The sequence below is a fragment of the Budorcas taxicolor genome, chromosome 8 (genome assembly GCF_023091745.1).
Source record: "Budorcas taxicolor isolate Tak-1 chromosome 8, Takin1.1, whole genome shotgun sequence".
NCBI classification, from domain to species: domain Eukaryota; kingdom Metazoa; phylum Chordata; class Mammalia; order Artiodactyla; family Bovidae; genus Budorcas; species Budorcas taxicolor.
In genome coordinates, this window is record NC_068917.1 from 63143647 (window position 1) to 63158201 (window position 14555).

Genomic DNA, 14555 nt, shown 5'->3' on the forward strand with positions numbered 1-14555 from the left:
TGTCAGAAATTTCAGAAGCCTTTTGGAAAGACTAGAAAGAAATATGTCAAAAATGTCAATACACGTTCTGACAGGACAGTGGGGATATTAGATCATTTTTCTTCTTTTGCAGATTTTGGGATTTCTTAATGAAAAAGTGAATCATTTTAAAAATTTAAATTTGGGGATCACCCCACTATAAATTTGACCTTCACCATTAAATAGGAAAAAATAAACCTTTACATTTTTAACAAATCTTGCATTGTTATTGGAGTTTTAATTGTGACACATTTCATGTTTCTGTTCTAAATAGATCTTTGCTCCAAGAAACTTTTTTTCCAAAAATTCCTAGGCCCAAGTCAGACTCTTGCCTGCCTGTTTTCTTTTTGTTAAGCCTGTGCCTATGGGGATCATGTATTATCCTGAGTTATCTTTGCTCTCCATCAGCTGCATTTTCTGTCCTCATGTGACCTTTGTGTTGGAAGATAGTAGAAAGTGGCAACAACTTGAGCATTTCAAAAGATCACATCGATGTCACACAGAAGATCCCCCGCCCCACCTTTCTTTTCTTGCCTGTCTTCTTCATTCTAATGAGGCTGGGGACATAACAGGATCTTAAAAGGGAGGGGGTTCAGCATGGTGTGGCATGGCAGAGAAGAGAGGGATGTTGTGAGAAAGTCTCATTAGTGATTGGGCCCATCCTTGAATACAGTGCTTCTAAGAAGGTAGCTATAGCCTATAAACAGGGAATTTTTTAATTTCTGAAACTTAATGGAATTTCTACATGCTGAAAATGGCAACTCACTCCAGTATTCTTGCCTGGAAAATCCCATGGATGGAGGAGCCTGACAGGCTACAGTCTACAGAGTTGCAGAGTCAGATAGGACTGAGCGACTTCACTTTCACTTTTCAGAATTTTTAAGTCAAATGTTAAAACTTTAAGACACCTTTTTCCATATAGCATTAGAAAGCCTGTCCCACAGTAGTGTTTTATGAAACTAAACTGTGGCAATATGTTAGTAATATCATATGCCCTATTATTGTTTTATGGAGTAACAATATCAGTTTTGAGCTTAAAAGGATATTGGTAAGAGCTAAAGAGAACCTTTTTTATTCATTCATTTCTTCCCAATACCAATCTTACCTTCAATCAAAAAAGCTCTGCTGTCATCTATTTTATATACTGAAATTATATAGATTTCATTTAAAGAGACTGATATAGATGTGTATGTATATATATACATGCACACATATGTAGGCATTGTATTGGATCTAGCTGCCTGAAATGTGATATTTTCATGTCCTTGTCACTTTTGACTTAGCACTTTATAAACAGCCCCTGATCAATTCAGCTTTATCGTTTTTCCCAGTTAGCTTCATTCTAGAATAATGACATGCCCCTGCTGATTATCTGTATCACTAATTTATTAATTTTTCTAGGCTCATAATGCTGCTTGGCAACATTTTTCCTTTTCTGTGATGTTTCTGAAATTGGCATGCTGAGATGTAAAATAAGTGGCATGAGAAAAATATCTTGTGCTCTGAGAAATCTGTCTACTTAGATCCTTTTTAGGAGATTAATGATGCATATTAATATATTAAAGGTTTCATAAAGTCCAGTAAAGAATTATCTTTAAAGGGAACCCTCTTGCTATTGTTGGTGGAAATATAAGTTGGTACAGCCACTATGGAGAACAGTATGGGGGTTCTTTAAAAAACTAAAGCTAGAACTATCATATCACTCTGCAATCCCACTCAGGGACATATATCCAGAGAAAAACATGGCCTGAAAAGATACATGCACCCCAGTGTTCAAGGCAGCATTGTTTACAATAACCAAGACATGGAAAGAACTTCAATGTCCATTGACAGAGGACTGGATAAAGAAGATGTGGTGTGTGTGTGTGTGTGTGTGTGTGTGTGTGTGTGTGTGTGTGTGTGTGTGTATATATCTGTATACACACACGCACACATGCATATATGTAAGCATTGGAATATTACTCGGCCATTAAAAAGAATGAAATAAGGACATTTGCAGCAACATGAGTGGACCTAGAGACTGTTATATGAGTGAAGTAAGTCAGAGAAGGAAAAATATATGACATCCCTTATATGTGGAATCTAAAAAGAAATGATACAAATGAATTTACTTACAAAGCAGAGACTCACAGACTTAGAAAACGAACTTATGGTTGAGGGTTGAGTGAAGGGATAGTTAAGGACTTTGGGAAGTTATGTACACCCTGCTATATTTAGAATGGATAACCAACAAAAATCAATTGCATAGCACATGGAACTCTACCCAGTGTTATGTGCCAGCCTGGATGGGAGCAAGGTTGGGGTGGGGGAGGGGGGAATGGATACATGTATATATATGGATACATGTATATATATAACTGAGTCCCTTCACTGTTTACCTGAAACTGTCACAACATTATTGATTGGCTATTCAGTTCAGTTCAGTTGCTCAGTCATGTCCAACTCTTTGTGACTCCATGGACTGCAGCACACCAGGCTTCCCTGTCCATCACCAACTCTCAGAGCTTACTCAGACTCATGTCCATTGAGTCAGTGGTGCCATCCAACCATCTCACCTTCTGTCGTCCCCTTCTCCTCCTGCCTTCAGTCTTTACCAGCATCAGGGTCTTTTCCAATGAGTCAGTTCTTTGCATCAAGTGGCCAAAGTATAGGAGTTTCAGCTTCAGCATTAGTCCTTCCAATGAATATTCAGGGTTGATTTCGTTTAGAATTGACTGGTTTGGTCTCCTTGCAGTCCAAGGGACTCTCAGTCTTCTCCAACACCACAGTTCAAAACCATCAATTCTTCAGTGCTCAGCTTTCTTTATAGTCCAACTCTCAAATCCATACATGACCAAGGGAAAAACCATAGCTTTGACTAGACGGACTTTGTTGGCAAAGTAACATCTCTGCTTTTTAATGTGCTGTCTAGGTTGGTCATAGCTTTTCTTCCAAGGAGTAAGTGTCTTTTAATTTCATGGCTGCAGTCACCATCTGCAGTGATTTTGGAGCCCCCCAAAATAAAGTCTGTCACTGTTTCCATTGTCCCCATCTATTTGCCATGAATTGATGGGACCGGATGCCATGATCTTAGTTTTCTGAATGTTGAGTTTTAAGCCAACTTTCACTCTCCTCTTTCACTTTCATCAAGAGGCTATTTAGTTCTTCTTTGCTTTCCACCATAAGGGTGGTATCATCTGCATATTTAAGATTATTGATATTTCTCCCAGCAATCTTGATTCCAGCTTGTGCTTCATCCAGCCCAGCATTTCGCATGATGTACTCTGCATATAAGTTAAATAAACAAAGTGACAGTATACAGCCTTGACATACTCCTTTCCTGATTTTGAACCAGTCTGTTGTTCCATGTCCAATTCTAACTGTTGCTTCTTGACATGCATACAGATTTCTCAGGAGTCGTCAGGTATTCCCATCTCTTTAAGAATATTCTCCGATTTGAGAAAGAAATTTCTCAAATTCTTAAGAATTTAAGATCGGCTATACCCCAATGCAAAATTTTTTTGGTGTTTAAAAAATAAATTAAAAATGGCATTAAAGTGTAGTCACTCAGTCCTGTCTGATTCTTTGCGACCCCATAGACTAGCCCTGCCAGTCTCCTCTGTCCATGGGATTCTCCAGACAAGAATGCTGGAGTGGGTTGCCATTCCCTTCTCCAGGGGATAAAAATAAAATAATTTTAAAATTTTCTCTTTAACTTTTTAATCCTTTGTTTCCTAATTTATTTGAACATGAAACATTTTCTCTTGAGGAATAGATATTAACACGTCATGAAACAGTGTTCATAGAAAACAGTTTGAGAAACATTTATAGTTGCTTCCTTTGTTCTCCACAGTGGCTATCAGAGACATATACAACCTCACTTCAAGCCCTCAACTCTTTTTGTTTTCAAACCTAATCTCTATTTATTTCACTGAGATAATGGAGACTTACATTTAACATGTCCAAAACAAAATTCACTATCTTTTTATCATTTAACCTTCCTTTATAGGAATAATAATAGAATATAGTCCATAGGATAATTATTGAGGGTTGAATGAGATAATCGTAAAGCAAGTAGTAAAATTCTGGCCCATGAAAAGTATATAGTAGCAATTATTATTAAATGACAGTCTCTCCTGTTAAATTGCAAGCTCTTAAAGGCAAAAACCGTGTCCTCAAATAGCACCAGCTTTGACTTGAAATAGGTACACAACAAAGGTTTGTTGAGTTAAAATGGATAATAATAGTAATAATCTGTCGAATAAGTGGTTTGTGTAACCATCTGACTTAGCTTAATCATTGTGTTTTAACAGTAGGCAATATTAGGTGTTCATTTTTTCTCCCTAGGTGCACTGTGTTGTAATCACTCAAAGGATAACCAGATGTGCCGTGATGTTTGTGAACAGGTAAACTTGCATGATAATTATTGAGGATATTATTTAGTGTAATTGTTTCCGAGAAATCCGTTGGACAGCACTTAAATGGCCAGTTGACATCAGCAGTAATGGAACAAGTTAACATGAGTCTGCGAACATGGTGGGGCACAGTATCTGAAGTGGAATTCCTACCCAAAATACATAACCTGAATCCTGAGGAAACAATATGGCAAACCAAGATTGAGGGGTATTCCTCAAAACAACTGCCTGTACCCTTCAGAGATATCAGTGTTACAAAAACGAAGGTCAAGAAATGTCCCAGGAATTCCTAGGTGGTGCTAGTGGTAAAGAACCCGCCTGCTAATACAGGAGACACGAGAGACGGGTTTGATTCCTGGGTTGGGAAGATCCCCTGGAGTAGGAAAAGGCAGTGCACTCCAGTATTCTTCCCTGGAAAGTGCCATGGACGGAGGAGCCTGGCAGGCTGCAGTTCCTGAGGCCTCAAAGAACACACAAGAAACTTCCAGATTAAAGGAAACTAAAGAGATATGACAGCTAAATGCAGTGTATAATTCTGTATTGGGTCCTGGAATTAAAAAAAAAAAAAGACTGCTATAGAGGATGTGATTGAGATAAATTGGTGAAATTTAAATATGAGCTATAATAATATTGTACCTACCAGTGCTGTGAACTGAATCTGATGATTGTATTATGGTTAGTTAGGATGGTGTCCTTATTCTTAGAAGATACATGCTGGAATTCAGGAATGAATGATCATGTCTGTAATGAATTCTAAATGTTTCATCAAAGTAATAAGAATAATGTGCATATGAGGAGAAAGTTAAAGCAAATGTTAATAATGGGTAAATTTAGATGAAGGCTTATGTGGTTGTTCATTGTACTCAGTTCAGTTCAGTTGCTCAGTCATGTCCGACTCTTTGGGAGCCCATGAACTGCAGCACACCAGGCCTCCCTGTCCATCACCAACTCCCGGAGTTTACTCAAACTCGTGTCCATTGAGTCGGTGATGCCATCCAACGATCTCATCCTCTGTTGTCCCCTTCTCCTCCTGCCATCAGTCTTTCCCAGCATCAGGGTCTTTTCAGACGAGTCAGTTCTTTGCATCAGGTGGCCAGAGTATTGGAGTTTCAGCTTCAGCATCAGTCCTTCCAACGAATATTCAGGACTGATTTCCCACCTTTGAAACTTTTCTGTAGTTCTGCTTGAACCTTTTTAAGGCAAGTTCCACTGAAACAATAGCTGTTCATAATGTCTTACCTTTTTTTCATCATCTTGATTGTGTAGTTGTAGCCTTACCAGTTGAGAATTAATGGCCTTAATCATCTTTTGAGGAGTTTTCAAGTAATAACCTGGATTTTGTTACTTCCTAAAAATGAGAGCACTACCTAACAGAGACTAAAAAGATTTTTCAAGATACTCTAAGTATAACAAGATGTCTTACCTGAATAGCTGCTAGAGAATTCATGTCAAAACACTATAGCAGATTAAGTTTTCTGCAAATTTACTGCCAGAACAATAGCTTTTTAAAAGCAAAAATGGCCTCTTGATGGTGTCACCATAAGAGAGCTTTTAAAGTAACTCTCCTACTTTTGGAAGCATTTCTTTCCTGACTTTTTGCCTTGTTTCCTCTTGTTTTTTCCACTAATGTTCCATAGGGTAAATTATTTTTTATGAGGTACTTGCAGCAGGCAAGGACTAATTTCTTAAAATCTAAAGTGTTTGAAATTCTATAATGTAGCAAAGTAAGTGAATACTATAGTCATCCTAATAAAAAAAATTCTTCCCTGACCAAATTACTTTATTTCTAGTTACACAAATACTGAACGTAGATAGCATTTATCTCCAGGTATGCACTAAACTCCAGATAGACTTACTTGCAGAGGAAGAGAGGTAAGAATTGGATTCACTTTCCCTGGTCAGATTCAACAATCAGGTAAGTCAGTCGCCCCAATCACCCAAGGAGTGAGAGGCTAGAATGCTAAAGCTGGCAGAGCTCACTGACAGTGAGAAGAATTGCCAGGAATAAGGAGTCTTTAATTCTTCAACCAATAAGGAGTGAAGAAAGGGTATTCTACTGATATTTAGGTTTTAATTTGGAGTGAATACTAATGCACTTGATGGCTGTAGAAAGTTAGGAAGATGATAGTGGGGTAAGTTGCTGAATTGTCAGTGAAAACCACTGTGTGAAGGCAGTTGGAGATTTGAAATTAAAACTTTTAGAATTTGAATTTATAGAAGAAGTCGTGACTGATGTTTTACAATAAAGCACATTTATGAAGGGAAATTGGGAAATATTCTAGACAACTGATAAACCTAGAGGATAAAAAAATTTACCTCTTCCATTTTTTTATTGAAAAAATGCCATAAAACTTTTTTGTCTTTGTCAAGTAGATATTTTCCTCAAAAAGTGAATCGCGACTAAAACATCTGTTGCAGCGAGCCCCAGATTATTGCCCTGAAACAATGGTAGGTATTATTTGACTTAACTATGGAAGTTTTTGTCTAATGAAGCACTCTATTGAGTTACTTTTGATTTAGCAAATTTTTCAGTGTGATTGGGGTTTGTGGTCAAAGTAAAATATTAGATTTAACTGGATACTTTAAAAAGATCTTCATATGAATTGCTGGATGGAATATTGTCTTTCATCTTTTGTTGTTTATGATGTAGGTATAAAAACAGTATTATATAAAAATATGTTCTAGTCTTTAAATTTCATAATAATAGTTTCTCTGAAATTGAGAATTTTACTTATTATTTTGACAATTTTATGAAAACCATAACTAAATCTTATATTTATTTTAAGTTTTAAAAAGTCAGATTTAGGGTAAGGGAAAATGTGTAATTTCTCATTACTTCTGTCTTCTCAGTATCTGGTGTACTAAAAATACATTGCATGCCTGTCTGAATCATGTAACTTAAAATGTCTCTAATGCATGGACCATCCCATGTTTGGGATGCTCATGGCCAAGCTAAGAAAGTCTGAACTGGCATTAGAAAGCCTGTTTAGATAAGGTAGGTTGGGTTAAATGGGAAAGTTGATGATCAAACAGTTCTGACTGACATATTTTACTTTCATCACTCAACGGGCACTTTTATCTCTGTGCTTAGAAACAGTTATTCCCGTAAACATCCTGAGTAACCATACTTGTCCTTGGTATCCCAGATGGGAAGTTAAGAAAACAGCAAGCAGTATTTTTACATCTCATTTCTATTTTTTCTTCCCCAGATAGCTGGTTGATGCTTCTAGATCATTGATTGTATAGAGACAGACATAATCAAATTAGCTATATGTAATTTCTGTAGAAATTGTATTTTGAAACTGGTTTTCTACATAAAAGTCTTTTGGTGATTACAATTTTAGGTTGACATTTGGAGTTGTATGAATTCATCTTTGCCAGGTAAGCAATAGTGTAACATTAAAATTTATTTTGTGATTGTAAAATCTGTGTCATAGTCCTGTAACCTAATATATACCCTTGGATTTCTATCCTCTCTTTGGAGGCATCCAAATTTTCAAATGTATGATTTTTTCTCATTCACTCAGTCCTTTTTGGTACTCTTGTTTCCACTTCAACTGTTCTGTTGAAACTGGGCTTTGAAAGATCACCAAGATCTCTTGGTTCCTAGATCTTATAGCTTTTTCTCAGTACTTGTTCTTTTTGACTTCCATGTGACAGTTGATACATTAACCACTACCTCCTTGTGACTTCACCTTGGCCTTGTGACTTTGTCTTCTCTTATCCCCACGCCGCCCCCCCCACCCCCCCCCCACACACACCATCACCCTGTAACTACCATGGCTATTCCTGTGTGTGGTCCTCTTCCCTTCTTTCTCCACACTCACCCTGGTAACCACATTCCTTCCCAGAACTGTTATCTAATCAGCTCTGAGAAGATAATTTTCAAATACAAGTTATTATTCATGACTTCTGGTCTTCTCTACTTGGATCTCTGCATCCAGGTAGCATGACTCAAAACCAAACTCATCTTATAATTGCTTTTTGTTATGAATGACAGTAGACTGGAAACCCTCAAGTCATTATCTCTGAATGTTTTTTCTTTTTAGCTTCATTCACCCTCTTGTAAAATCTTGTATCCATCCTTGCTATTCCTAGTTCAAGCCTTTATTATTACACTTTTGGGGTAGATTTTTGCAGTAACCTCATAACTCATGTTTCAACACACCATGGCTGTCTTCCCCACCCTCTTCAAAACAACTCCCTCAGGGGCTATCCACTTCAATCAGAATAAAGCCCAAACTCCCTGTTGGCATTCCTGATCTCCTAGGATGAGAGCTCGTTTTCCAGTCCTGGTTAAAGCCAGTGCCTTGAAAAAAGGGAGTATAGCTTACATTTCTCTGAATTCTAAAGGTTTTCACACTGTTGAAAGTTTTCATTTCAAACAAATTGAACTATTTCCCTCTTGGAATTGCTCCCGTCCTTGCTTGTTCTCCTAATTATCCCTCTACCTAATGTCTATAATTATATATGTGTGTGTATTGTTCCTACCAAACTGTAATCTCCATAAAGGGATAAATCATATATTTTTATCTATTCGTTAGCCCACAAAATACCTGATAAAGGGCTTTGTATATAGTAAGGGTTCAGTAAAGGTAGTTGCTTGTTGAATACTTTAATATTTTCTAAGAGGTAAGAACTCCTTTTGTGGCTCAGATGGTAAAGAATCTGCCTGCAATATGGGAGACCCAGGTTTGATCTCTGGATTGGGAAGATCCCCTAGAGAAGGGAATGGCAACCCACTCCAGTATTCAAGCCTGGAGAATTCTATGGACAGAGGAGCCTGGAGGGCTTCAGCCCATGGAGTTGCAAAGAGTCAGACATAACTAAGCGACTAACACAAAAGGTACTGGATATGTGAAAATGAATTATGGTATAAAAGTTCACAGAGTTTATGACCTACATTGATTCCATTCAAAATTCTTTATAGAATATGTGCAATTCTGAGTAGCAAGCAGCAAAGATCAAGAGGAAACTATACTAGGCAGTGGGACTAGATGGGAGTCTGCTGCCCTTTAATACCATTTAAACATATAGGGATATAGAATCTTATGATATGCAGTATTCTTAGCCAGTTTTAACAGTTGGGATGGTTTATGATTATATTTTGAGAGCTTTGTCTGTCCATGGGCCATTTGTTTGCTTTTGTTTGTTTTTTTTTTAGTGGAATGCTTCTGTGTTTTATATTAGGTCTTAGTTTCGTATAGAGAACTATGTTACCTATTGCCTTGAATCCCTGACATTTTTTTCAAATGGAAATAATGTAATGTACATGTGAATTTGCAGATCTGTGTATTACATGGAAGCAGCATAAAGCATTTCTTAAAAGAGATAAGGAATTTACAGCATTCCTACAAGTAAATCTTTTCTTTTATCGTAATCATTACTTATATGTCCTAATTTTATCTAGGAGTTATTCATTGACATTTATGATTGCAAAAAGGGATCTTAAAATTGCTTTAGAACTCTTTTTATAATTTTACCACCTTTTGGTATCACTGTAATTTGGTTGGAGAAATAGCTACTGTGCATAAATTGCATCAGTATAGTCATTTTGCCCCACAGTAAAGTGTACCTATCAAAATCAGTCATGGCTCACAGGAGATGTTCCTGTCAGTTTACTATCAGTTGTTAAACAGCATCGTGGGTTTTATGCTATTCTAGGTATTTTGAATACAATAATACTCATGCCCTATTTTGTTTGCTTGCTTATTAAGTTATTAATAGGAGTCCTGCCTCTGTGAACCCACAGTCCAGAAGTGAAAAAAGTCATTGCTTTCCTTAACCTGTATGCCCTCTAGAGATTCTGTCCACCTTAGAGTGAGAATGAGCTAAAGAGAAGGAGAGCAGGGAGAAGAGAGAAAAAACAAAGGACCTGGTAGTTAGGCTGTGAGGGGCCCTGAGAAGACTGATAGCATTGAGAGTCAGGGTGGGAGGAGAGGCTTCATACTTTTGAGACCCTGCTATCTAAGCTAGTTTTCTTACGGAAACTTGCTTTGACTTGAGTGGTATCCTTGAACCAGTTTGTTTTGTCACTTCTTATGACCAAAACATTTGAACATTTTGTTTTTAAGGTGTGTTTAAGAAGTCTGATGGCTGGGTTGGCTTAGGCTGCTGTGAACTGGCTATTACCTTGGAATGTCGACAGGCATGCAAGCAGGTAACACTTGGCAATGAGGCTCTTAAGCAGAGTGCAGTATAGTTTGAGTTTTAGCTGTGTCCTGGATCTTGCCTATTTCTGGAGAGGTGACCCATAGCAGCTGCAAATTTAGCGTTCCTTGCATAGACCATTTCCTTTTAGACATGCTGCTTTTTCAGTTACATCTGCTGCATGTAAGACGCTAGCCTTCTCTTGTGCTTTAACTTCTCTCTGCCACACAAAGAAAAAATGTTATTGAAATCAAGGACTTTCGTACTCTGCCTGTGGTCATGCTTAATCAGTGCTAAACGACTCCAAATAGTGGTATAAATTTCAGGCATGCTTGGATGAAAGCAGTTGACACAGTTGGCTTATTTTGCTTTTATCTTCCCTCTGTCTTTCATCATGGATTTACTCTGACTGTGTTCTTTATTCCTTCTCTGCTCCTCAGGTGAGCATGACTCCTACAGTGAATTATGACTTCTCTCTGATTTGATGTATCTCAGGTCTGAATCAAGTTAGACCCCTGAACTCTTCCTCACTATATGCTCATAGTGATTTGTCAGAGTGCTGTGGTAAAACTGGTCTCCAGGCTCCTCTTACTCCAAGTGGTGGGAGCACTCTTAACTGGGAAACTTAAGTGGCCCTGAAACTGCAGCTGCAAAGCCTTGTCTTATTTTCTTCTTCTAGTGACTGGTCTTTGAACAGAAGTATATGAGACACCTTCACTTTCATACAGACCTCTGAACCACACTCTTTGGGCAGCACACAGCCTAACTATCTGCTGTTCTCCTGCAGGCATTGAGGTGAAACTGAGTTGTAGAGGATTTGAACTGTAGTGTATCTCGTGAGACACAGAATAGTTGTCAATCCATTCTGCTTCTCGCTTTCCCTGTCCTCATCAGCTGATCTATCAAGAATTGCGTGAGCCTAGGTAATAGAAGAGGAGGAAATAGAAAAAGGAACCAGAGCCCATGGCTCTGGGACTGTATTTCTAAGTGGGGACTGTATTCAGGTGGAAGAATAGCCACCCCTCAGCAGATGTGTTTTGGCTTGTTTTTTATGAAAAGTATATACTTTAGTAAGTCATGTTGTTTCTCTATGTGTCCGTTTCCTCATCTGTAGAAGGGTTAATTTCTTCTTCATAAACTTGTTAAGAAAATTACATAAAAATAACTTTTATTAATTAATTGCCTGGCATTGCCTTTCCCTCTTTAGTTGTCTCCTTTGTTAGGTATGGATTTTTTCTGAGGATATGGGTTCATACGGGAACTTAGAATATGAAGGGTTAAAGAAAAAGCAAACTATAAATGCCCTGGCAGAACTTCATAAGAAAAGTTACTGCAGCAGAGCTTCCCAAGAAAATTTGTTACAGAATGGAATTTAGACTTTTTAAAAAAAGTCCTCTGATTTACATTTCCTTCAAACTTATCTAGTTTCTGAAATAACAAAAGGACTATGTCATTATGTGACATTAAAGCCATAGAAGAATGAAATTCTAGCATATCTGGAGCTAATGCTTGTTAAAAAAATTATGAGATTTGTTTGGATAATATTTGAGCATGAGGTTTTCCCTGATGAAGTAAAGACTGCTGTGCCAGCAATTACATATACTTATGTTTGTATTCTTTTTGGTTTCATACTGAAGAGCATGTGTAATAAATTAATTGAGAAATTTGTTATCTTTTAGGCATCGTCAAAAAATGATATTTCCAGAGTTTGCAGAAAAGAATATGAGGTATGCATTTTAACAAATTTGGATAAATGAATCAGATGTTATCAGAATTGATAGAATCAAATTTTAAAAATGAATTCATTGTTAAATAAATTACCTTTTACTTTATAGAAAAGATAGTCTTGAGAAAAATGTCATTTACTTTGTTTAGAAATGTTATGACTTTAACTTGTTGCAGTTAAGCATTAATTTGAAAGAAATGCCTAAATCACACATACAGAAGCTTTAACCTATGTTTTCATAATACAGCTACTGGTTGTATCCTAGGTTGTAAAATAGTTTTTCTTAGGTTCCATATCTTCTTTTGCCCCTTTTCCTATACCTTGATTCATCCAGGTATCCACCTTTATGAACTACTTCTAATTGGAAGAAACAATCACATTGCTAGCGTGAGTAACTTCATACTTTCCTAGCATCGTACATTGGAGGGGAGAGGTACATACTAAATTTCAAAGGCTGTATTAAATCTCGAGGGACTCTTCCTAGCAGTGGTGTTTCAAGCACTGTAGTACTTATTGATAGATTGGGTGGGGCATGGGGACACAGGTTGAGGAGGGGCAGAGGTATAGGAAGTATTTCACATCATGTAAGTATGTACAAAAGATTGTCCCTGATGTGAAATAAAAGCTCCTCACTGATACTAAAATTTGGTCAGTTTCTAGAACTTCATTGTGAAATGTGACAGTCTGTTTTTTCATAGTACAAAGCTGTATAATTAAGCATACAAGTCCACATTACTCATTCATCATTTTTATATATAAACATTGGGATTCCTATTGCTTTTAATAGTCTGTATTCTCTTGGAGAAGAAAAATAGAACAACCTCTTCACTGGTTCTAGATTATGGTTCTGATTTTTTTTTTCTCAAAGCCTATAAATAATCTCTCAATTTTTTTTAATCAAAAAAAGTCTTATTTATCTTTTGTTCCTTTATACTATTGCTAAGTTTTATCTGTTTCTCTGAAGACGAATTTCCAAATTAACTGCAGTTCTTGTCTGTTCTTATTGAAAAGAGCCTTTCTACAAAGAAGTAAAAGATCTTTTTTTCTTTGCTCTCTACCACTGAAGTAACTGCTTTAGTTTCTCTTGAATAAAGTGACTAACTGCGACGATTCCTTCTTTTCTCCCACATGATGTCCATGACACTGACACTGTCCACCTCCTGTAGCCTGTCCTCCACTATTTTAGTGTGCTTCCTTCTCTTGTCTGGATTTCTGCATTGACCTAGGAAGTCTGCCAGTATGTGTTGATGAAGGACGGGACAGGAAAGGTAAGAGAGATAATCACTGTCCTATGAGAGAACTACTAAGAGTAGTTTCTCTTTTTCAGTCTCTCCTCCCTTATTTGGCCTAGAATTAAGCAACTATTAATATCTTCCAAAAATGTACATGTCAAGATGGTTCTTTCACATATATATAAAAATAAAATATATATGTAATATATATGTGTAAAGTATATATATGTTATATATATATAATATTATGTTTACACATGTAAAAAACTGACTGTACCCATTATCAAGATAATTTGAGATTCAATTTGATATTTTGTATGTTATTTAGAAATAAAAAGAGAAGGAGAGGCAAGAGCACTTAAACATGGAAAGAAGGTTCTGCATTATAAACCCCAAATAACAATCACTCTCATTAGATTGATAAACTCTAGTGTAGACATAATGGCTATTTATTATAAAGTGAAGTGGGTAACTTTGGTGTAGTGAAACCTATTTTAACTGGATCAGTTGTTTATCAACATGAGAATAGTTTATAAAACATAAAACTAGGTTTTTAGTACCTTTTCCTTAACACTGGAGTGGCCCCTGGAAGTGAACTTCCCCAAATATGTAAGCTATTACTTTAGGTTTACAATTTTAGGAGTTAACATTTACTCTAAAGGATGAAGTTGCATAATTTGACTAGTGAGTCAGAGAATGAGTGGTCATTTTTGAAGGAGCTAATGTTTATCTTTACTGATAAAACTGCTGCAGAATCCCCTTTGAGGAGATTTCCTGAGAAATTTATTTAAATGAATAAAGTTTAAAAATTTTAATGCCATTTAAGATTACTTTGTTCCAGCTAAGCTAAGATAAACTAGTTAAATGTAAAGCATTTTCATATATGATTTTGCAACATCTGGTTTCTTTTTTACACAAGTCAACAAATATTTATTGAATAGTGAGAGGCAATTTTATTATATTAGAAAGCAAACTTTTGGGAATTCCCTGGCCATCCAGTGATTAGGACTCTGTGCTTCCCCTGCAGGGAGCATG

General features: G+C 36.7%; 1 protein-coding gene across 1 annotated transcript in view; it reads left to right on the forward strand.

The window, feature by feature from the left end:
- Nucleotides 1-14555, forward strand: part of RECK (reversion inducing cysteine rich protein with kazal motifs) — an 82237-nt gene that overhangs the window by 11203 nt on the left and 56479 nt on the right. The window contains exons 2-6 of the mRNA XM_052645044.1: nucleotides 4345-4403; nucleotides 6786-6860; nucleotides 7757-7793; nucleotides 10487-10572; nucleotides 12242-12289. Coding sequence (XP_052501004.1) covers nucleotides 4345-4403; nucleotides 6786-6860; nucleotides 7757-7793; nucleotides 10487-10572; nucleotides 12242-12289 — 305 coding nt within the window. The remainder of the gene's footprint in view (nucleotides 1-4344; nucleotides 4404-6785; nucleotides 6861-7756; nucleotides 7794-10486; nucleotides 10573-12241; nucleotides 12290-14555) is intronic.